The sequence below is a fragment of the Tamandua tetradactyla genome, chromosome 1, assembly GCF_023851605.1.
Source record: "Tamandua tetradactyla isolate mTamTet1 chromosome 1, mTamTet1.pri, whole genome shotgun sequence".
NCBI lineage: Eukaryota > Metazoa > Chordata > Mammalia > Pilosa > Myrmecophagidae > Tamandua > Tamandua tetradactyla.
Window position 1 is genome coordinate 102,196,836 of NC_135327.1, and position 23,673 is coordinate 102,220,508.

Genomic DNA, 23,673 nt, shown 5'->3' on the forward strand with positions numbered 1-23,673 from the left:
TGTGGTAACACTGTTTGATTTAAATACTATCCTTTATTCTAAGCTTATAGCCTTTTTCTTTTCTTTTCTTTTTTTTTTTTTTTTTTGCATGGGCAGGCACCGGGAATCAATCCCAGTCTCCAGCATGGCAGGCGAGAACTCTGTCTGCTGAGCCACTGTGGCCCACCCTGGCCTTACCTTCTGATGTCAAAATATCCTTTCTTTCATAAAATTATGGTGATAGTAAGTGATAATTTTTTATAAATACTCTTTCTTAGAAGAGTCAATGGCTGGCAATCCTATATCATTCTCTCAAATACTTTTAAGACTGTTGATCTTTGAAATTTTCAATCTGGGAACCACTTCCCTGAGGAAGGCAGGGTCAAGAAAGCAGGGACTTGGTTTCTAACAGGGCACAACTGAGTGGTCTAACCGAAGTCACCATAGAGACCCACTCCTGTTCTCCAGAGAGGATTACAATGGCAGGGAACAGCCAGTTTACTAGCAGGTGCTTATTTTTTATGTAAGTACAAGCGACATCTCTTTGGTGCTAGATTAGGGTTTGGCAGAGGGTAACTGTATTGGCCAACAGACAAAATCCTTCTATAGCTACAGGATGACTGGCCCAATGACTTTTGATGAACCATAAAAACAAACAAACAAACAAACCATGTGTGCGTCCATTGCATTCATCAATCTCATACTCAAAACATCATCGCCCATTTTTCCCCAGAGAAACCTCTTATGTCTGCTTTTACTCTGATGTTCTTACATCCTTGGACTGTGATCCACTCTCTGTACTGAACTGGTCCACACATTTGAGTAGAGACAGACTGAACAGCTAGAGGTGGAATCAGTCCTCTCAGGGGAGAGCTTGACCCACCAGCCTCCACATCAGCTGAGCTCATGCTCCTACACACCACAAGTCATGTGCTAATGAGGGTAGACTCACTTAAATTATTTTCAGATTGGTGGCATAGGGTATTTAGAAACCCCATTAAAAAATTAGTCTTAAACCAAGTTATTTCAGAGGACATTACTTACCTGGCACCATTTTCTGGAGGAAGAATACACACAGACTTTCACTTTGTACAAACATTTTCTTTACCCACCCACTACATCAGCAAAATGACTTTGGTGACAAATTTTGATCCATTAATTCATTCAACTAAAAGGTATTTGTCCCATGGTGGGGAAGAAAGCAAACACAGTCTCTTCCCTTATAGGGTTTCTAGGAAAGACAAAGGGGGACACTTGAAGATGCATGGTGGAGACAAAGGTTAGGCCAATAAATGCAGAATTAAATCATCATGAATGCCCTGGAAGTAAAGTTTACTGTAAGTTACAGTAACAGGGTGACTTATTTTAATTGGATGTTCAGGAAAACCAGCTTTGAGAGCATGGTCAGATTCGTTAGGGAGAAGACTTTTTAGGAAGAGGCCAGCGTATGAATGTTGTGCTATGAATGAACTTGCTTTATCCAAGAACTTGGTCAGTGCAGCTTGAGAGCTGTGAATTGGAAGGATGAGCAAGTGGCAAAGGAAGAGAGACGGTCAGAACCTGATCAAGAGGTTTTGTAAATAGCATTAAAATTTTAAAATTTTATCCTAAAGGCAATAGAGTTCATCCACGTGCCTTAAACTCTGGAGTATACCATATGATTCAACTTACATTTTAAATAAAATCCCTGTGGCTACTCAGTGGATAATAGATTATGGCAGAAGTGTAGAAGCAGAAAGACCAGTGAGGAGGCAACTTCAGAAGCCAAGTGAAAAATAATGGTGGTTTCCCATAGTTCAGAGGGAGTTAATTTGAGGCTCATTTTGAAGATTCTTGGCAATGAACTTGGTTAAGAAGGCAGCTCCTAATGTCAGTCTGCTGCAGTTTGAACCTGGCTCAGTCATCAATTGTGTAACTTCAGGCAGGTTAACTTTCCTCTCTCAGATCCAGTCCTTTTTTATAAAACAGGAATGATAACAGTTGTACATATCCATTTAGGTTTTTATCATTTTTTTTGAAGATTCAATGGGACAGCCTATGAAAAGTAGCATCTCTCATGAGACATAATAGGGACTAAAATTTGTTGAACCAACGTATGGTTATCTTAAGAATGTTTCTTGCATCTACTTCTCATGCTTCCAATCTCATAGTCTCTTTTTCAAAGTTTCCTAGGTAGAAACTTTTCAAAAGTTTAAAGAAGATGATGATGGTGATGTTGACCGTTAACTGGGGAGAGGGTGTGCAGGAGAGGAAGGTGACTGGTATGACAGCACAGCTTCTGGCTCGAATAACTGGGTGGGAGGTCACCACATCTAGACATGGGGCAGATGGCAAAAGGATCAGCTGACAGGGAGGTGAGGAGTTATGAGGAATGGAAAGATCTCAGCTGTCATGCAATTTTACCTGATTTTACAGTCCTGAAGAAGGAGGAACCCTGAGGATGACACTGAAGAAAATTCTGGGATGGGGTAAAGGATTCTCCGTGTACCCTTCATGAAGAATGAGAAATGCACATGTTTTAAATTGTGCCTTTGAGAAAACCCCATGAAGTTATCCAACACTGATGCTTGACTCTCACTCAAAGCAACACAGGCTGCTATTCTACAGAAAGCACTAGGAGATTACAGAAGGAAATTTAGCTTCTGAGAAGGGTCAAAATGAGATCTAAGAGGCCAAGTGAATTCCAAATTTATTTATAGCTGTGTGCTATGGTAACCTAGTGACGAGAAGTGGAACCAGTGCACCAGTTATATCAACTGTTTATTTTAGGATCTACAGTGAGTAAACCAATGGAAATATGGTCCCTCTTGGCTCTGAGGCCTTCCAAAGTCAGTACCCTGTTCACATCTGGAAACATTCAGGGAAGTGTGGAAAATATGCATGCCATCTATTTTTAATGCAAAAATTCAGATATATCCTTAGAAGCAGTAGGACCCTGAGAGGACTGAGGTATACTGGCAGGTGTGGCCTTTTGGAGACCAACATGGGTAGGAATTCTGACATTGTCATTTACCATCAGTGTGATCTTGGGCCAGCTGCTTTGACTCTTTGAGATTTACTTTATCTGCACAAAGAGGAATTAGGTATTTGGTGGAGACTAGGTCTATACATTACTAAAATTGGAAAACTCTCACTTTGTACTTTGGCTGTTGTAAGCAGTTTGTGTGTGTGTGTGTGTATACACACATACACTCTAGTCTCAAGATTTTGTCACACAAAAAAATCAGAAGCCACAACTGAGCTATGCCAGGAGTGGCGTGCAGGCCTCAGAGCTTTACCTCAAGCTAAAGTAAAGGCCAATGGAGGGGAGTCAGCCTGGGACTGACTATGGCTGATGAATGATTGACCCTGGGAATAGTGGATGTGATAATTTGGAGTTCTATATACCCCAGAAAAAACATGTTCTGAAGTTTAATCCATTCTTGTAGGTGTGAACCTTTTTGATGAGGCTACTGTGGTTAAGGTGTGGCCCTACTAAGTCACGATTAGCCTTAATACTATTACTGGAGTCCTTTATAAGCAGAATGAAATGCAGACACAGGGGGAGCAGCCAAAAGCTGAACATCAGTAGGAGCTGGAAGAGGAGAGAGGCCCAGAGAGGCCACTGAGTGCCCTGCTATGTGACAAACGGCTACAGATTGTTGACAGCCAGCCTGAGAATGCTTTCAGGGAGAAAGCATCACCCGGATGGTACCTTGATTTGGGTTCTCTCTTAACCCCCAATCTGTGAGTTAATAAATTCCCACCATGTAAGGTGGACCCTCTGCACAGTATTTGCTTTGGCAGCCCAGGAAATGAAAATAATGGGTGAGACTGATTTGAGATAAGAGAGGGGGGAGACAGGGAGGCCTGATTGGAGATTACTTCGATAATCCAGGACTATCTAAAATTTGAGAATTTACTTTAGAATTACGGCAGGAGGGGTGGAGGGGGGCAGCCTTGATGGTCATTTTCGAAATGAAGTTCAAAGGATCTAAAGATGATCAGATGTAGAAATAAGGAGGAGCAATGTCTCCCAGGCTTTCAACTAAAGCAACCTGGAGGACTGTGAGTGTCATTCAGGAAAGGGAAGTGCACAGAGGAGGGGGCAGTGAAGAGTTCCATCTCAGGGGAGTTGTGTGTGATGTGCTGGGATGTTCCAGAGGCAGCCAGGAACGGAGAACCCTGAGCTCAGAAGGGTGAGCAGGCTGAAGTCTGTGGCTTTGGCACTGTTAGCTGCGATTGGAGCTGGCAGCCTAGATGAGGTTGCCTAGGGAATGTGCAGGTTTATCAGAGAATAGGACATGAAGAACAGATTTATAAGAACAAAACAAAAAGATATGGATCAAGCATTTTAATTAAAAAAAAAAAAAAAGACACTTGCTGTATAACGAGTCCTGAACACACCTGATCTTGTAGGAGGGTGCCTCCAAACGCCCAGATACAAGCGAAGACAAAATAGACTTCATAAACTTCTTTTGGGCTGTCAGAAGGTACGTTTTCCGGGATCAATAAACATTCCAAAAGAGCGCAAATAGTCTAAAAGAAAAAGAAATGGTCTTTCATTTCAAGCAACTTTTTAAAAATAGTGGAATACGTTCATTGGCCTTTTCTACAAATCTGCTTTATCCTTAATCACATATTTTCTTCCAACTCTGATTTCTATACTGGAGAAGTCAAAAATTACTGCCATGGGTTTCTAAGTTAATAGTGGAAAATCTGTATTGATTTTAACCAAACAGATCTTTACTTGGTAAAAATAAACAATTAAATAGACTCTAAATTTTTAACTACCCAGTTCATACTCACTGCAAAATAATAACTATAAAAATACTGGGTATAAATCTGTATTCATTTTTGAATAAGTGGAGAATCATACTACACACAGTGTTCTATCGCCCGCTTTCCCGCCCATGATACACTTCCCTTACCGATGTACGCTGCGCTCTGGACCCCTGGGAATGACTGTCTAAGAACTCACCACAGGGACAGGTGTGTAACAGCTTCTCTATTGTTGAATGTTCCCCTTAGTGCCTTGCTGCAATGTTTCCCACCTGCTGTCATAAATCTAGAAAGTCAGACTGGCAGCCTTAGCCTGTGGCATATTTGGGACACCAAACTAAATTTAACTGGGGAAGAAATGCTGTTCAGGAACTTGTTCCTCACACAGTCCAGGGGGAAGAGCACCAGGCTCCATTAGCCACAAGCTCCCGTGAGACTAGGGTGGCGGGGGTGGGGGGTTGGGGGGGACAGCGGGGAGCAGGGCGGCTGCGAAGGCCGTTACCACACCTAATGATGGCCAGCAGTGAAGACAGTTTTCAATTAGGTTTTAAAAACACAAAAATAGGTGTCATTAATTAGCATTGTCACTCTATCCTAAAAGCTCAAATGCCCTTCCCCCAATCTTCTGAGGCAACAATAGAATTTTTTTTTTTTAATTACTATCATACATACAGCAACACAGGCTATAATGAAGCAAGTCAGGGCTGAGTGTGAGTCCTTCCTTCCTAAACATAAAAAACAGGGAAAGAAACTTCAAGGAAAATGGGTCTTGGAAATGCCTTTAATTTAAGTGGTTGTTTATATTTTTAGATGTTATATTTTTAAGTCTTCTCTTTTGATTTCTATTATTATATCTCATACCAATTTAGAACAAACTTTTAATAAAATAAACTCACAGATTTTTTTCCAAGAAAAATAATGTGAAATGCATTGGGGCTTTGCTCCTTCGGGGAAGAAGCCCTATTGTAAGGAACTGCAAGAGATCAAAACAAACAAGACTGAAGGCTCTCAATGTACAGCCCTCTCCTAATCACACGAAATTTCTGTTTTCTCCCAAACACAATCCTTGAAGAACATCTCGATCCCTGTGTCAGCAATTAATAAAGCCATTTTTAAATATGTATTCTGAAAGAGTTAACACACCCTTACCCAACTAAAAGTAAAGTAGTTTCATATATGGGAAAACACAGCACATTATTTTCTGCAGGTGACTATTTTAAGCTGTTCTCTTTGACACCTATTTCTGCCACCACAGGAAAATACCCACAGAAAAGACTCCTCTTTAAAACAACAGCTGAAAAGGAGTGAAGGATGAAATACCATTTCTAAATACTACAAAAGGAGGAAGTGAGAGCAAAAGTCATATTAATTCCTACTGACGTATTTTCACACCGCTCTTGAATGAAAAAGTTAACACCACAGAGAGTCACACAGATACACAAGTCAACTTGAGAAAGAACACCATCATGCTTTTTGCAAGTATTATGCCAGAGGAAGTCTAATTAGGCTAACCACATAATTAATTCATTATGAATAAATTCAGACCTGCTTTCAGAAATAAATTATACCTCAGATAATTACTGCTGAAGACTATCGTTTACTTAATTGGTGTGTGAATTATCCAAAAAACCTGAACTTTCCCTTCTTATTAAGCTTGTGACTATGTCTAATTTAGATTCAAACAAATTTGGTAACATAGTAACTTAATGGTAACAACGTACTTAGAAACCAATTTTGCTTGTATAAGAGGACGAGAAAAGGTTTCTAATTGTAAATCTTCTGTGAAGTTGTATACTTTCTCAACGCTGGGGACAGTTTTGCTTCATGCTGAGATTAAGATCAAAACCTTCATTTCTGGGTGCTGTGAATTATTTTCTTCGGCTTCCATGACAACGTATCATAGAAACCCTTTGCTCTTACCAGCTGTCTCACAATGAGGATTAGGAGAAATTTCTCCCCAGCATATTATGAACTCTTCCTCTAGATTGACATGCCCTTAGGAATATATTTGGGAGGGGGAAGTAGAGAGCAAAGGAAGGCAGAGTGGCATGTCTGTGGGTGGCAGCACCCACCATATGCAGTGGTAGGCAGAAGCTTTCTCTTATTCACTGGCTGACATTTTTATTTGTATTGATTTATTTAATTCAAAAGACACTCTGAGCACCTTCTCTGGCCAAGCTACTTAGAGACAGAGAACAAATAAGGCTATTGGAACTTTTATCTAATTCTGTTTAAACATTTTTGAGAGGAGCACAATGATTTAATAAACACATATTCAGTACCTAGTACATACTAGGAACTTTGTTTAAGACTCTGGGGATACAAAAATGAATAAACATGGCTGTGTCCTCTAGTTCACCCAATCCAGTGAAAGAAAGAGACTGCAAACCCAGACCACAGAATATGAGAATGTGTGAGAGAGGTTTGTAAAAAGCACTGGGGAACATGGCGGCAGAGGGGAGCATAGCAGGACGGAACAATCGATCAATGGCAAATACCCTTCTGCCTTCTTGAGCAAGCAAAAGCTTTCTGCCATCTTGATTGAGCCACAGTCTAATCCACATCAGGATTGGAACGTCAAACAATAACTTAGGACAAACCTGCACTAGGCTGTTCTCTGGAATGGAAGTGATGGTTTTAAAGCTTGTTCTCAGCTTCTCCAAGCATGCAGGAACATATTTATCAAAAAGAATAGTTAAATTGGCCTTTTCTGATTGATGCCGCCTTCTGTCTATCCAACTGGCCACATACCTGAAAAAGAACACAGAAAAGCTTTTATTGAACACTAGGCTTAAAAAATAGAATTTCACCAAGTCAAAAGCTTCCCCCTTCAACACAGCTTGATGCAGCACTTCAGGGACTTGTTTAGTGAGCGCATTCTATTTCTCACACTGAAAATATTTTTAAGTATCCCTTCAAAAACTTGTTGTAATGGCCATTTTTACCTTAATGAAAAGAATGTAAAAGAAATTCCTAATGGCACTTAGAAGCAAACATAATAGAGAATCAGTAGGTCATTATCGAGCATTTATAAGGAAGTACAGTGTGTCATTTCTTAAAGGACGGAAGCTATTTCCATAGGGTAGGTCTTATTTATGAAAACAGCTTGAGATTTTTTTAATTAATTACTTAGTAATGAGAAATCAGTTACAAATAAAAAGGTGAAAATTCTATAGGAACTATTTCAAAGTCTCTATTTTTCCACTGGGATTATGTAATTCTAACTTGAAAGCTGATAATGTGCTATGAATGCGTGGCTCTTAAATGTTAGCTCCTACTTGGACACCAATACTTTAATCTGAGATTTATGAAATGTTACAAATTTTGATATGTTAAATTTTCCTAACATATTAATAAAACATACTTATCAATAAAATGCATGATTTAGTAGCACCCATCGTAGCCTCTGGGTTGAACTTCTATAACGTCAGATGAAAAATACTTATTCAAAACATTCCCAGTAAGCAGAAAGCAGTGATAACAAATAAATTCAGTGACATCAGAGCAGCAGTGCCACATGAACTGATTATGGCCTGACCCATCTTTAAATAAATTAGGTTTCATATTTTGAGTATCTCAGAAGAAATGGAGATAAGACAAATCTTATAAAAGGCCCCTTTTGCTTTTCAAAAGGCTTCATGATAGGGTTTGACTAAACAGTCAACTCTGTTTGCCCCCTGGTTAGATTTATAAACTGTCAACAGTCAAAACATTCTCAGGTCATGAGGAATGATTTTCCGTTGTGGTCCAGGTATCTCAGGGCCTGGTGAGAGCAAGTCCCTGAGTGCTGGTGACACTGAGCTCCAAGCAACAATGGAAAGGAGGTGTAATTACCAGTAATGAAGCCACACCTAGTCCTCAGCTAGTGATTTTACTGCACATTGATTTCTCTGCCAGAAGTGAAATCTTAGTGTGCAAAGCTTATTGCGGAAAAAAACAAAAAGAAAGAAATGAGGATTGCTTAGAAAGACTGAACTCCAGAGTCAGACTGCCTGAATCTGCATCACAGTTCCACCTTTTCTTTTTCTAGCTGTGTAATCTATGGCAAGTTACCTAACCTCTCTGAGCCTCAATTTTCAGATCTGTAATTGGAGATGATGTAGTATGTACTTTGTAGGGCTATTGTGAGGATTAAATGAGTTAATAGGTATCAAACGCTTAGATGAATATTTGACGCACATTAAATTCTCAGTAAATGTTACTCAGCAGTACAGAGACGGAATTGGGGAAATGCCTCTCTGTGCATTTCCTAAAGGCAGTGATACAGGGGCAACAGGTTGGTGATCAGGACTCCAAAGGGCATAGGAAATTCAACACCCTCCCCTGCCCCCGCCCCCAGTCTCTTTCTGCTCTCTGTTAGGAGAAGACCTTGCAAGCATAACCAGGCAGAGCAACCCAAAACACGGGTGCAGAAGAGGACACTGGGCTTTGCACTTAGGGGACAGGTAATAGCTATTCCATTGAGCTGCACGGGAAATGGCCAAAGTTTCAAAGGAAAAAAAAAACTAGCAAGCAATGACAATGTACAAATGACCCCCACAAGTGAAAATATCTCCAACAAGGAAGTGAGCGCAAACAAATGAGAAGTATTAAGACATTTCTACAAGAAAAAAAAAAATTACTCTGCTAGGGCTCAACCACATCACACAGCATAAAGAGTTAAAAAAAAACCTACACTGGAAAACATGGAGAGTTTAAAATTCACATATAAGTTATTGCTAGATTTTCCTATATTAGAATAAAACTAAACACCAAAAGACAGCAAATAAAGGAGCTACTATTATCTTCAGCAATGGTGAAAACTCAAGCTATAACTCTGTATTTGTCAGCAGTTCTTTGTACCTCACTTCATAAAAATCTAATGATTTTCAAAATATGCTATAATTTGGATGTGATCAAAGACAACAATCACATGACATACAGTTGAGGGCAGCATGTTAAAATGGCCTATTTCCTCTTCGCCTATGTAGAAAATGAGCCATGTTATTTCCCTGCCACAGGAAGTAACGTTATGATTCCTGTATCTTAGCGTCAGCATCTATGTCACTAACAGAGATTCTTTGGCTCTGCGGCATTTGTGAGTGGTTTCCAAAGAATCATCTATGTTGCTTGCTACCCTCTTCCCCCAAGGGCTACAGGTCCCTCACATAAGGTCTAAATCCTGGTGGGTGGGTAGGTGGCCACAGTTTTAAGGTCTCTTCCACTTTACTCAATAGCCGGGGGTTAGAATGCTGCCACAGAGGTGCGCAGAATTCACCAGGCTTCTTCATGCTTCACCCCCACAGCAAGCTGCAGGTTCTCCATCAGCCATGGACGCCTCAAAAAGTGGCAGAATACAGTGGACAGGCTGATGAGCAGTGCATGTTGATTATTTCTGAATCTGTAGGTTTACAAACACATATATATACAAGTACAGTAAGTAGGCTGAATATTGGCCACCCTAAGATACTTAGTCCTGACCCTTGGAATGCGTAAAAGTTGCCTTATAAGGAAACAGGGTCTTTGCAATATTAAGATCTTAAGATGGGGAGAGTATCCTGGATCACCTGGGTGGGCTCTAAATCCAGTCAAGCCTCCTGATAAGAGAAAGCAAGAGATGGTTACACCCACGCAGAGAAGAGATGATGTGAAGACAGGAACTGCAGTGGAAGAAATGCTGGCAGCCACTAGAAGCTGGAAAAGGCAAGGGATGGGCTCTTGCTGGCCCTGTGCAGGGAGTGCCACCCTACCAACACCTCAGCTTTGGCTCAGTGGTACCGTCGTCGAACTTCTGGCCTCCAGAACTGCGCGAGAATAATTTCTGTTATTCTCAGCCACCGGGTTTCGGGGGATTTGTTACAGCAGCAACAGAAAATACCTACAGTATCCAAAGGTGAGAGAATGGTGAGGGGACAGCCCTGGTCTCTGGGATTACAGGGACAGAAGTTAACAAGACTGTCCAATGCAGGCCGGAGAATTAGAGCTAAAAAGTCAAAAGATAATTTTAAACTAACATAATTAAACCAACAATATAATCTAAAGCTGTGGCTCCCAATGTTATCCATCAGTAACCTCTTTTGAAATGAGACTAAATTCCATAGCTAGATCACCTTTTCCTGTCATTTATCTATAAGTTAAGTAACACATAATTTGATAGATCCCATTTTTAGTGTTACTCTCACTTTTCCACCTTTAAATTATTCATTGTGGGTTTTTCTGTTTTTTGTTTCTTGCTTTCTACATATTTTTATCCATATTTACTAGAAAACACCAACACTGATCTTAATCTTCAGAATTATTCTAACTCCTCTTCTTTTCTCTATTTCTAAAGACTTCAACAGACTCTTATGCTCCAGGAGTCTTCTAGTGTTCTGGAAAATACTTAGAATGCAGAATTAAAATAAAAAAGGTATTTGATTTCTACAGCTAATCATATACTGATGTTATTTTAACTTAACCTTATATCCTCCATATCTGTAAAATGTGGGCATAAAAGTTTAGAAGTAGCTCTTTCAATTTTTTTTTTCCAGTTCCAGTGTTCTCTCAGGTCTGTTCTTTCTTTTTTTCCTTTTACTTTTTTTGAATTGTAAAATCTAACATATGCAAAGGAGCAATAAATTTCCAAACACATTTTAACAAGTAGCTATAGAACAGATTTGAAGTTTGATATGGGTTACAGTTCTATGATTTTTTTTTTCCTTCTAGCTGCTCCAAGACACTGGAGACCAAAAGAAATATCAATAGAATGATTCGGCAGTTATATTCATTTGTTAAATCCTATCTACTCTGTTATATTGTTCCTTCTCTTCTTTTTTTCTTTTTTTGTGAAAAATAACATATATACAAAAAAGCAATAAATTTCAAAGCACATCACAACAATAAAAACAGCTCTTTGAATTTAACAAAAATATTTCAAGGAATTTAAAAGATAATGGTACTATCTTTAGTCCTTATGTACTACCCTACAGATACTATGAACATATAACTTAATAATCTCTTCTACCCACAATATCCTATCAATTCACCCAACATGAATTAAAAATATCTATTTCCTAGTTCTGTTAATTGAAAAGCCCTAGAAGTAATGGCACACGAGCGGCACATGGCATGCCAGTAAGCAGATCTAGCATCTCTGTTTTAAGTTCCTTTTCTTATACTAAAAGAAACCAGGACTCCTTGAAGAATGGTCTGTTTGGGTCTGGAGTAAAAAACGTCTTGAGTCAGAAGCATCTCTAGCCAGAGAGCAAACTGCTCAAAGATTCAGGAGGCCAAGTAAAAAGAATACAGGAGAAACTGGCTTGGAGGGACTCCCACTGGCAAAATTAGGAATAATTTGAGAATCCAAAAAAATATTGCTGGCAATGGATTATATCCATTGAATCCATGAATAAGAAAGTAATAAAGGAAGAAAGGAAGGAAGGTAAGAAGAAAGGAGACAAAGAAAAAGGAAATGAAGGGAGGAAGGAAGGAAGGAAGGAAGAAGGAAGAAAAAGAAAACAAAAAAAGAAAGAGGGAAGAGAGACGGGGAGACAAGGGGAGGGGAAGAGAGAGAGAAGGAAGGAGGGGGAGAAAGAGGAAAGAAAGGAAGGGAGGGAGGGAAGTAGAGGAAGGGAAAGTTCTTCATTACATAAAAATACCAGCTAATATATAAAGAAAGATGATTGCATTAGGAAATCATCATTTTGCAACCACAAATGGGTCATTCTGGGGAACTCTTGGCTTGTTCTCTTCAAAAACATAAATGCCATGAAAGAATAGGTGGAAAAATGTTCTAAAGGAGATGATGGAGACATGATGAGTAAAAGCAATGCATAAATCCTGTTTTGGTGCTAGATTTAAGAAGAAAGCCAAGGAGGATGTTACTAGGAATACAGAAACTTGAAAAATGATTGTTTATTGGACAATTACTGAATTAAGGATAAATTTCCTGTGTTCATGAAGGAGAATATTTTGACTCTTAGGAGATAAATGCTGAAGTACTTAGGGATAAAGTGTGATTTTCAGATGATTATTTTCAGATGACTGAGGAGAAAAAAAGTAAAAAGCACATGCCTCTGTATGCATGTACGTGTACAGTGGGAGAGAGTAAACTGTTGTAAAATGGCAACAATTGGTGGTCCTAGGAAAAAGGTATATGTTATATACTGTACTACTTTTCAACTTTTCTATAGTTTTAAACACAAACTCTTTAAAAAGTTGGGGAAATTCAAATCTATGATTTTGGTTTGTAAAATGGGGTAAATGACGGCATTGATCTTAGAAGGTGATTGATGATTTAATAAGTCAACGCATGCAAAAGCTGTCACATTCTTATCATGACATTATAAATAATGTAGTAAAGTATCCATTAGACATGGATTGGGGAAAAAAATACCTCCTAGCCTGAAATAGCCATTTGTAGTGTACTAAAGTTTCTAGTGGTGGCAGGTGAAAATTATTTTAATTTAAAATAAATAAACAGAAGACTTCTATGGAAGATGACACAGTAGGGAGCACCAGGACTCAGCCCTTACACCAAAACAACTATTAAATGGGCAGGAAATGTCTGACACAACTATTTTGCAAATTTGGAAACCAGAAGATCACTGTAGAGCATCCAAGGAAGAGCGGGAAGAAGAGGCTGATAAACTTCAGTAAAGCACAGTAGACTGCTCTCTCTCTCCCAGCACCCATCCCCCACTCTCATAACAGGCCATCTTGGGTTCCAGTTCCTGGCTAGCTCACTGGTGGTGACACAGAGAGACATTATAATCTTCTTCCCCAAGAACAGGGGTGAACGTAGCCAATCATTAATCATAGTTTTGACAAGCAAATTCAGATTGCTGGGGCCCTGCTCTGAGGGCAACTATTATTTCAACCAGCCTCCTAGACAAAGATGACTACAGGGATTGTTTCAACATAAACGGGACAAAGGAGGCAGCAGCTGTTGTTTCAACCCCATCCCAGACAGGAGCAGAGGATGTGGAGATTTAAAGATGCAGTGCTTTCTCAGGGCTGCATTTACTGGGAAGGCCAGGAAACCTCAGTTTTGGGAAGCCACTGAAGATACTTTGGGCAATCTTCCTGATCCTCTACCCAGGGTATTTTGGAACAGGTTTACACCATCTTTGTGGTTCTCTGGCCCTGAATCAACTGGGAAAGTCTGGCATAGGAAAGTCCTCTCCAGGGTGACCCTCCTTCCTAGTATTTGACCCCCTGGCAAAAAGCTAGAGACAATGAAGGGAGTATAAAAACCACAGAGGCAAACAGTCTGGGATAAAGGCTGCTGGCTTCAAACACTCAGGAGAGGGAGGTGTGCCTCATGAGAATAGAGAGGACCATCAAACGCCTGAAAACAGGGGAATGCCAAAAAACTGACAAACGAAAGCCTCAGAACAAGTCAGAGGCCCGTTCAGACAGGGAAAAGCCCACACACTGCAGTCAGTCCTCCCAGAAAGGAAGACTGAAACTCAAGAAAATCTGTCTTATCGCCAGCTGGTTAAAAAACAAAGCAACAGTCATTTCAGGGAAGAAATCCCAGAGTAAACATTTTAAAATACTAAAAAATGTACAGTGCACAACAAAAGAGTACAAAATAAACTGTGAAACAATGGATGATGGCCCTTCCAAAAACAGGGGCCAAAAACAGAAAATTCTCAAATAAGACAACATGGACATATGAAACAAAGCCTTTAAAAGATCTTAAAAATCTTAAAAATGCTCAGTGAGGTAAAGAAGAAAGAACTAAAGGATATCACAAAAACAATGAATGAGCACTATAAATCTAGGTAAAGAGACAGAAATTTTAAAAAGGAACCAAACAGAACTAAAGGAGTTGAAGACCACGGTCACTGAAATAGAAAACGCCCAGGAGGGTTTCATCAGAAGACTGGAGGTATCAGAAGAAGGAATAAGTGAACTTGAAGAGAAGACACTTGAAATGAGTCATTCTAAGGAGCAGAAAGAAAAAGAATTATTAAAAGAGAAAATAGCTTAAGAGAGCTATGGAACACCACCAAGTACACCATTTATGCATTATGGGAGTTTCAGGAGGAGAAAAAAGAGAGAAAGGGACAAAAGAAATAGCCAAAGACAGAATGACAGAGAACTTCCCAAACATAGCAAAAGACATGAAGATATACATCCAAGAAGCTCAGAGAACACCAAACAGAATGAACATGAAGAAAAATACATCCCATCATACATTGATTACATTATTGAAATAAAGAAAAAGGAGAGAGTATTGAAAGTTGCAAGAAAAAACCCAGCGTGTTATATACAAAGATGTCCTAATGAGACTGAGTGCTGATTTCTCATCAGAAGACATGGAGGCAAGAAGACAGTGGGTTGAAATACGTAAGGTGCTGAAAGAAAACAACCGCCAGCCAAAAAATTTATATGTGGTGAGACTCTATTTAAAAAATGAGCACCAGATTAAGACATTCTCAGTTAAACAAAAGCTGAGGGAATTCATCACTACTAGACTCGCTTTACAAGTAAAACTAAGTTCTTCAGACCAAAAGGAAAGGATACTAGACAGTGGTTCAAAGACGCATAAAGAAACAAAAGACCTACAATAAAGGCAATCATTTGGGTATTTACAAATGCCAGTATTATCATATTTTGGTATATAACCTACAGGCTCTAAGATGAAATGTATAAAAAGCAATGATTGATCTATATTTCTGGACATACAATGTACAAAGACATAAGTGGCAAAAAGCACAAAAATGGTGGGGGAGACAGAGGGGTAGAGGAAAAAGTATATGTGCATGCTACTAAATTAAGTAGGTATCAAGTGAAATATTATTGCTATATATTTAGGATGTTCAATTTGAAAGTTACCCCATGGTAACTGCAAGGAAAATAGATGAAAAAATACATCCATATAGAAATGAGAAGGCATTCAATATGATACAATGCAAAAACGCAAATAAATATAAAAGTAGGCATTAATGGAGTAAGGGATGAAAAGGCTAAATAGCAAAATGTCAGAAGAGTGTCCTGTATTTGCAGTAATGACTTTAAATTTAAATAGATTAGACTCTCCAGTCAAAAGGTAGGGATTGGCAGAATGGATAGAAACACATGACCCAATTATATTCTTTGTGCAAGAAACTCACCTTAAGGCAAAGATACAAGTAGGTTGAAAGTAAAAGAAAGGAAAAAAATATGCCATGCAGTTACCAAAAAACAGCTGGGATGGCTATTGGATAAAAAAGACTTTAAGTAAAAAACAGTTATGAGGAACAAAGGTGGTCATTATATACTGATAAAGGGAACAATTAAAAAGGGAAATGTAAAAACATAAATATTTATATGTACCTAACAGCAGAATTCCAAAATATATGAAGCAAATACTAACAAATTTGAAGGGAGAAATAGATGGTTCTGTATTAGTAGTAAAAGACTTTAACACATCACTCTCAATAATGGATTGAGAGGAGGCCCACAATTATTACTGTTATTCAACACTGCACTAATTAATCTAATTAGAAGATCAATATGGAAGTATAGGACTAAAATGATACTCTAAACCAAGTAGACCTAACAGACATATATAAAACACTGCAACCAACAAAAACAAAATACATATTCTTCTCAAGTGCACATGAATCATTCTCTAGGATAGAACACATGTTGAGTCACAAAACAAGTTTCAGTAAACTCAAAAATAATGAAATCGTACAATGTATATTCTCTGACCACAACAGAACGAAGCTAGGGACCAATAACAGAGGGAGAAATGGAAAATTCACAAATATTTGGAAATTAAATAACATACTCTCAAATAACCAACAGATAAAGAGGAAATCAGAAATGAAATTAGGAAATATCTTGAAAGAAATAAAAGTGAAAACACAACATACAAAAACTTATGGGACACAGTGAAGGCAATGCTGAGAGGAAATTATAGCTTTAAATTCTTACATCATAAAAGAAGAAAGACTTCAAACAGTGACTTAACTTTAAAACTGGAAGAAGTAGAAAGAGAAGAGCATACTAATCCCAAAACAAGCAGAGGGAAGGAAAGGATAATGTTTAGAACAGAGATAAATGAAATAGAATTTTAAAAATAGAGACTCAGCAAAACTAGAAGTTGGTTCTTTGAAAAGGTCAATAAAATTGGCAAACCTTTACCTAGACTGACAAAGAAAAAAAGGGGAAGAATACAAATAACCAAAATCAGAAATGAAAAGGAATACTTGATTATTGATATCACCGAAATAAAAAGGACTATAAGAGGATACTATGAACAACTGTACACTAATAAATTAGATAACTTATATGTAATGGACACATTTTTAGAAACACACAAACTACCTATATTGACTCAAGGAAAAATAGAAGATCTCAACAAACCAATTACTACCAAAGAGATTGAATCAGTCATCAAAAACCTCCCAACAAAGGAAGGCACAGGAGCAGATGGCTTCACAGAGGAATGCTACCAAACATCCCAAGAATAATTAACTCTAATTCTGCTCAAACTTCCAAAAATCTGAAGAGGGGGGAACATTACCAAACTCATTGTATCAGGCTGATATCACTCTCATACCAAAGCTAGATAAGGATACCACAAGAAAAGAAAACTATAGACTACTATATCTGAAGAACATAGATGAAAAAATCCTCAACGAAATACTAGTAAACTATATCCAACAGTTATTAAAAGAATTACACACCATGATCAAGTGGAATTTATCCCTGGTATGCAAGGTTGGCTCCACTTGAGAAAACCAATTAATGTAATACGCTAGATTAACAGAATGAAGAATAAAAACTACATGATCATTTCAATTGAGACAGAAGAGACAGTTAATGAAATACAGCACTTTTTCTTGAGAAAAACACTTAGAACACTAGGAATAGAAGGAAACACCTCAACATGATAAAGAGTCCACAGCTAACATCTTAGCTGTGGACAAACTGAAAATTTCTCCTCTAAGATCAGTAACAGGCAAGGAGGTTCACAGTCATCACTGTTATTCAACACTGTACTGGAGGTTTTTGCCAGAAAATTAGGCAATAAAAAGCATCCAAATTGGACAGGAAGAAGCAAATTTCCTCTATTTGCAGATAAGATCCTTATATAGAACATCCTGAAAAATCCACAACAAAGCTCCTGAGCTAATAAATGAATTCAGCAAATGGGAGGGTACAAGACCAACAACAAAAAATCAATATTGTTTCTATACAAAAAAAAGCAAAGAACAGAAGAAGAAATCAAGAAAAGAATTCCATTTACAATAGCAACCAAAATAATCAAATATCTAGGAATAATTCTAAACAATATGTAAAAGACTTGTACACAGAATGTTACAAAACATCGCTAAACAAAATCAAAGACCTAAACAAATGGAAGGACACTCTGTGTTCATGATTTAGAACATTTAACATTGTTAAGATATCAGCACTTCTCAAAGCAATTTATAGATTCTATGCAATCCCATCAAAATTCCAAAAACCTTTGCAGAAATGGAAAATCCAATCATCAACTTTACATGGAAGAGTAAAAGGACCCAAATAGCTAAAGCCATCTTGAAAAAGAACAATGAAGTTGGAGGACTCATACTTCCCACTCTTAGAACTTACTACAAACCCACAGTAATCAAAACAGCATGGTACTGGCAAAAGAATAGACATATAGACCACTGGAATTGAACTGAGAGCTCAGAAATCAACCCTTACATTTATGATCAACTGATATTTGATGAGGTATCAAAGATCACTCAACTGACAAAGAATTGTTTCTTCTACAAATGGTGTTGGGAAAAGTGGATCTGCATTTTTAAAAAAAAAAAAAAAGCAGGAGGAACTCTGCCTTACACCATATACAAAAACCAACTCAGAATGGGTCAAAAACCTTAATGTAAGAGCTAGAGCTATCAAACTCCTAGAGGAAAATATAGGGAAGCATCTTCAGGACCTTGTGATAGGTGGGTAATGGTTTCTTAGACTTTATACCCAAAGCACAAGCAACAAAAGAAAAAGTAGACAAATGGGACTTAATCAAAATGTAAAACTTTTGTTCCCCAGAGGATTTTGTCACAATGGGAGAAAATATTTGGAAACCCTATATCTGATCAAGGATTACTATCCAGAATATATAAAGAAATCCTTCAACTTAACAACAAAAAGACAAACAACCCAATTTAAAATGGGTAGATGATTTGAAAAGAAGTTTCTAAAGAAGACATACAAATGGCAAGAAAGCACAGGAACAGATGTTCAACATCATTAGCCATTAGGGAAACAGAAACTTCCTGGAAGACAATCAGAATCCCAGTTGGAGAAAGGAGCCATTAGCCCAAGGATGCTCTATATTACTTTTCCTCAAATCACCCCTTCCTCAGCCAAATCCAATAAAGTTTTGTCAAACACAAAGGCCTGGGCATGACTTTTCTTAGTTGTAGAGTTAAGGGATGGGCCTTTTTTAGTGAGTAAACCAGTACACAGAGAAAAAGCAGCTTGGAGAAGACAAAGGTATGGGTGGGGCTTAGGGAGGCTGCATGGGAGAGGGCCCTGCCTTGTTGGGTGACAGCAGAAGCCTGCAGAGACAAGAGAATGAAGGACTATGGGGACCCAGAAGGAAAGAACCCTATTATGGATAGGTTTTGTGAGTTGCTATGACCTACAGTTGAGAGACACAGTCATCATGATGTGACTCTGGAGACAAAGAGCCAGGGAAATAAGTAGCTTGACCTCACCAGGGCTCCTCATTGGCCTATCCCACCCAGAAGCCAGAGGGAAGGGGCCCATCAAGGTAGTCCAAGCAGGACAAGCTACTGGGGCAAAGAGTAAGCTAAGAACTATGGAGACTAGCCTGGAAAGACAGACAGAAGATACCTGACCCAGGATGTGTGCCAGGCACAAGCATGTGTTCACTTGCAGATCTCTGATGTTCTAATGCTGGAGCGACCACTGGGATGAATTTGTGGAAGGGGTAAACATCTGAAGAGCAAGCCATTGGGCACAATAAATCAGCTCTAAATGAAAGCATTATCACTTTTCTAAACATTACCAGCTCTAAATCAAAGCATATGGCCACAGAATAGCATGTTTATAACTAAGTGCTCTATAGAGCTATTATTATCTTTTATCCACTTCTTCAACAATGCTAAGTTCTTAACATGTAAAAGGTACAAGAACGAGAGTAATATATACAAGGGTGAATGACAGTAATGTCCAGAAATGGCAGAGGTATGTATACAAGTGCTAATAGAACACCTCTAAATTAGCCCTAATTAATTAGCTTTAAGTTTTATTGCCAATACCCTTATCAAATGATCAGACACATTTTGACCATTTTTTAAAAACTAAGATTAAGAGAAGAAATACTTACGGGTTCCAGCCCAAATCCTGCGGGTTCACATACAGAATACCAGCTCTGGAAACAGTAGCCGGGGTTGCCATCCGTAAGTGATGGATCTCGAAGAGAAGCCTCATGGAGGGTGTGAGGGCCACACGCTCATTGCTGGCCAGCGTCAGCACCTGGACGGAGCAGCACAGCAGGAGGTGGGCCCTGTGGTCACTCTGAGCAGAGGCGCTGCCAACTCACCCTCACGGCACAACACCGCCCAAAGCTAAGTGCTCACCACCCGGAGTCTGAGTGCAGTCAGAATTAAGATTGAAGCTCTTCCCTCAGGAGACCTGAGTGAGGAACCTAACTCTCCAAAACAGACACATCAACGCCGACCTTTAAATAACCGCGGGATTTATGAATAAGCCAAATATTAAGACTTTTATTCTAAAAGTCAATTACACGGAAAAGGACCCCAATACTACACAAACTTTCTTTAGGATCTGCAATACCACAATTATCAATTGTCCTATAGAATCTCATACAAGTACAAAAATCAAAAATCTATATTTTACGATAAATAATGTCTTAGTTGCTTAATTTAATTTAAGGTGGCTACTAACTCTACTTTGTAAGAATGATGATTACTGATTTTTATCTCCTGGTCCCTACACTTGACCTTGCTTTGCTCACACAGCTGTTTCACAGAACTGTATCATGACCTTTTGTTTTTTGCAGAGATGCTGGATTAACCACAGCAAAATGCTTGGGAAGCGATCCATATTCAATGTGTAGCTATAGGAACTAATTAACTTAAATAGCTACATTTCCCCAATTAACATGCTGCACAAACCGGTTCTTTTATTGCCTAAGCATTCCATACTTAATCAAAGACAATAACATAGACACAGCAAGAGCTGTATGAGCTAAATTCTTAGATACATATCTAACTCGTTAAAGGTTGTTAAATTTATACAGACAAGAAGAATGTATTCTCTTAAACTCTCTATCAGTGACATTAAGAGAATTATCAGAATTCTCTTTTGATAAGAGAATTATCAAAATAGTGGTTACATAAAGAACACCTGGTCAATGATTAAAAGCCGGGACTAATGTTCAACAAGCAAATGAAACTTTTAATATGCTCACAAAGTTAGGTTTAAGGTTTAGTACTGAAGTGTTACCTTATTATCATCCATGACAGTATTCAGTGATTCAATCCACATGGGATCAATATCTCCATCCAGGACTATCCATTTGGGTCCATCATGTGTAAGATTTGTTTGTTCTCTCAAAATGGATGAGAAGAGACCTATGAATTAGGGTAAACAATCCTAATCTATAATGCAATTGAGCACTGTTTGTCTTTAAGATGAATTCATATTATTTCTACTGGAAGTTCTTTTATTAAATAAATAAAAGTGATTTTGCTGCCTCTTTCTGGTAGGTGTGAATGATGCCTTTTTGAGCTACGTTTGTTTGGCATCTATTTTAGACTACAAGTTAGTTTATTTCCCCATCTACTATGTTTCTGTATCACTGTTATAGGGACATAATTCTGGAACTAAAGCATTCAGGAGCACTATACATCTTTTTGAGACATTTGGTCATTGCAAATTTATCTTTAGTTATCATTACTTAAGATGCATAGATAAAAATATTTTAAATCCATGATCCTTTTTGCCATTGTTATATATCTAAGTATTGTGTGCACTCATTGTTGTCTTTGATAGTTACTAATTTTTTCACATTCAAGTGAATGGTAAACAAAACTATTCAAATGCCTGTATGTAGAAAGTCTCATTTTTTCTGTGAAGTGTGTAAAAATAAGGGGAAGTATGCAGCAGAACCTGCCACCATGGTTCACAAGGAAGCCAGCAAACTTTCCTAGTGACCATAGACTTGAGTTGCTTTCACAGATTTTCAGCCTAACAGATACCACTCCCTCCCCACCTCAGTCCTTCAGGAAAAGGCAGGAGCAACAACAAGAGGATGCAGTTTGACTGTCCCACAAATGAAGGAAATACATCCACAGGGTGAGAGGATGAAGAGTGACTCTCCCCTAGACAGGGTCATCAGGGCAGTCTTCTCTGATGTGACCTCTGACCAGACGCTTAACGAACCTAAGGGGGCGGGGCCATGCAGACTCTGCAGGAAGAGCGCTGCAGAGGGGGTGACAGCAAGTGGAAAGGCCCTGAGGTGGACAGACACTTGGCTTGGCCAGAAGGCCAGGGTGAATGTATTAGAGTAAGCCAAGGGCAGGGCAGGAAACAAGGGGAGAGATGGGGAGGGGTGATCCAGTCACATAGAGCCTTATAGGAAAAGGAAAAAGGATGGGTCCTAAGGGTGATGGGAAATGACTGGAAACTTTGAAGACAGCCCTCTACCTGCTTTGTGGAAAATGGACTGCAGGGAAATGAGTGAGGGGACTACTGTCATGGCCCAGCAAGGGCTGATGGTAGCTCAGAATAACGTGGTTGCCATGGAGAAGGTAAGAGGTACAGGAATTCAACATAGCCTTTAAAGACAAAGGCTGCAGGATTTATTAGGTTGATGTAGGGTGTGAAAAGGAGAGAAGCCTCAAGAATGATGGCAAGTTGATGTCTTTACTGAAGTGGGAGATAAAAAGAGAATTTAACAAAGGGATTTGCTCGGCTGCAAATACTTTCAGGGCTGGAAACCATTCCATTGACCTCTGTGCCCAGCACCTCCAACAGTACCTGCTTGTACCATGGTTGGTCCTGATTATAAATATCTCCTGACGCATTCATGTTGACTTCTCTGCTGGTCTACAGGGAGCCCTGACACAATTGATGCAGGATAGAATATACTGCTCTGGGTACAAACCTGCTGAATGCAAATCGACCACTTATTCAAATCTATTTTTAATTTATAGGTTATGAATGCTGTTGTAATATGCTCGATTTCTAATAACGCCAACACATAAACAGTAAATCTGTTACTGTGACTGAAATTGGCTTGCACTGAAAAATGGTTTTCAGACAGAAAAAAGGATATTTTTAGCACCTCAAAAGGGGAAACTACTACTTGCCATCTTTCCACTCCCGGGTAGCATGATGTATGAAACCAAAGAGTTCATCTGTCGTCACAGCTTTAGGGTTTAAGTCATTCCAAGTGGGTTTCAGGTTCATGTTAACATATGTTCGGTTCAGTGTTCTCAAGATCTAAGAAGAAGAAGGGAAAGAGCTAGAAAATAATCATTTAAGCCAAATGGAATGCAAAATTTCTGAAGGACTTTCCTCTAGTTTATGTTCCTGGATATTCTGTGCTGTGGACTGAGATTGAAAATGGGGGAAGATACACATATGTGTATTTCAACTGCCACCTGAAAAATTTAATCCCACAGTCCCTTAGGGAAACAAAATTGGTTCACCTTGCTCTTTGAACTATCCAGATTAGAGTAAGTCACTTATCATTTGTGATTTTTAGCCATATGTACAAAGTGAACACTATATAAATAAGACGCGGAGTTCAGGTCTCTAAAATCCACCCTGCCAGTGTTTGGATCAGTTCTCAGAATTTAGCACATATCAGAATCAACTGGAGGGCTCATTGAAACACAGATTGCTGGGCCCCCCCCAGGGTTCTGACTCAGGAGGTCTGTAAGGGGCTGACCACCTAATATTCCCAAGTGGTCAGCCCTTACAGAC

General features: G+C 38.8%; 1 protein-coding gene across 2 annotated transcripts in view; it reads right to left on the reverse strand.

Annotated features, from left to right (window-relative positions):
- DNAH11 (dynein axonemal heavy chain 11) overlaps positions 1-23,673 on the reverse strand; it is a 424,306-nt gene that overhangs the window by 197,848 nt on the left and 202,785 nt on the right. For both annotated transcript variants that reach the window (XM_077122193.1, XM_077122194.1), the window contains 5 exons: positions 23,055-23,187; positions 21,187-21,314; positions 20,045-20,193; positions 7,341-7,491; positions 4,366-4,497 (listed from right to left, as the gene is read on the reverse strand). In XM_077122193.1, coding sequence (XP_076978308.1) covers positions 4,366-4,497; positions 7,341-7,491; positions 20,045-20,193; positions 21,187-21,314; positions 23,055-23,187 — 693 coding nt within the window. The remainder of the gene's footprint in view (positions 1-4,365; positions 4,498-7,340; positions 7,492-20,044; positions 20,194-21,186; positions 21,315-23,054; positions 23,188-23,673) is intronic.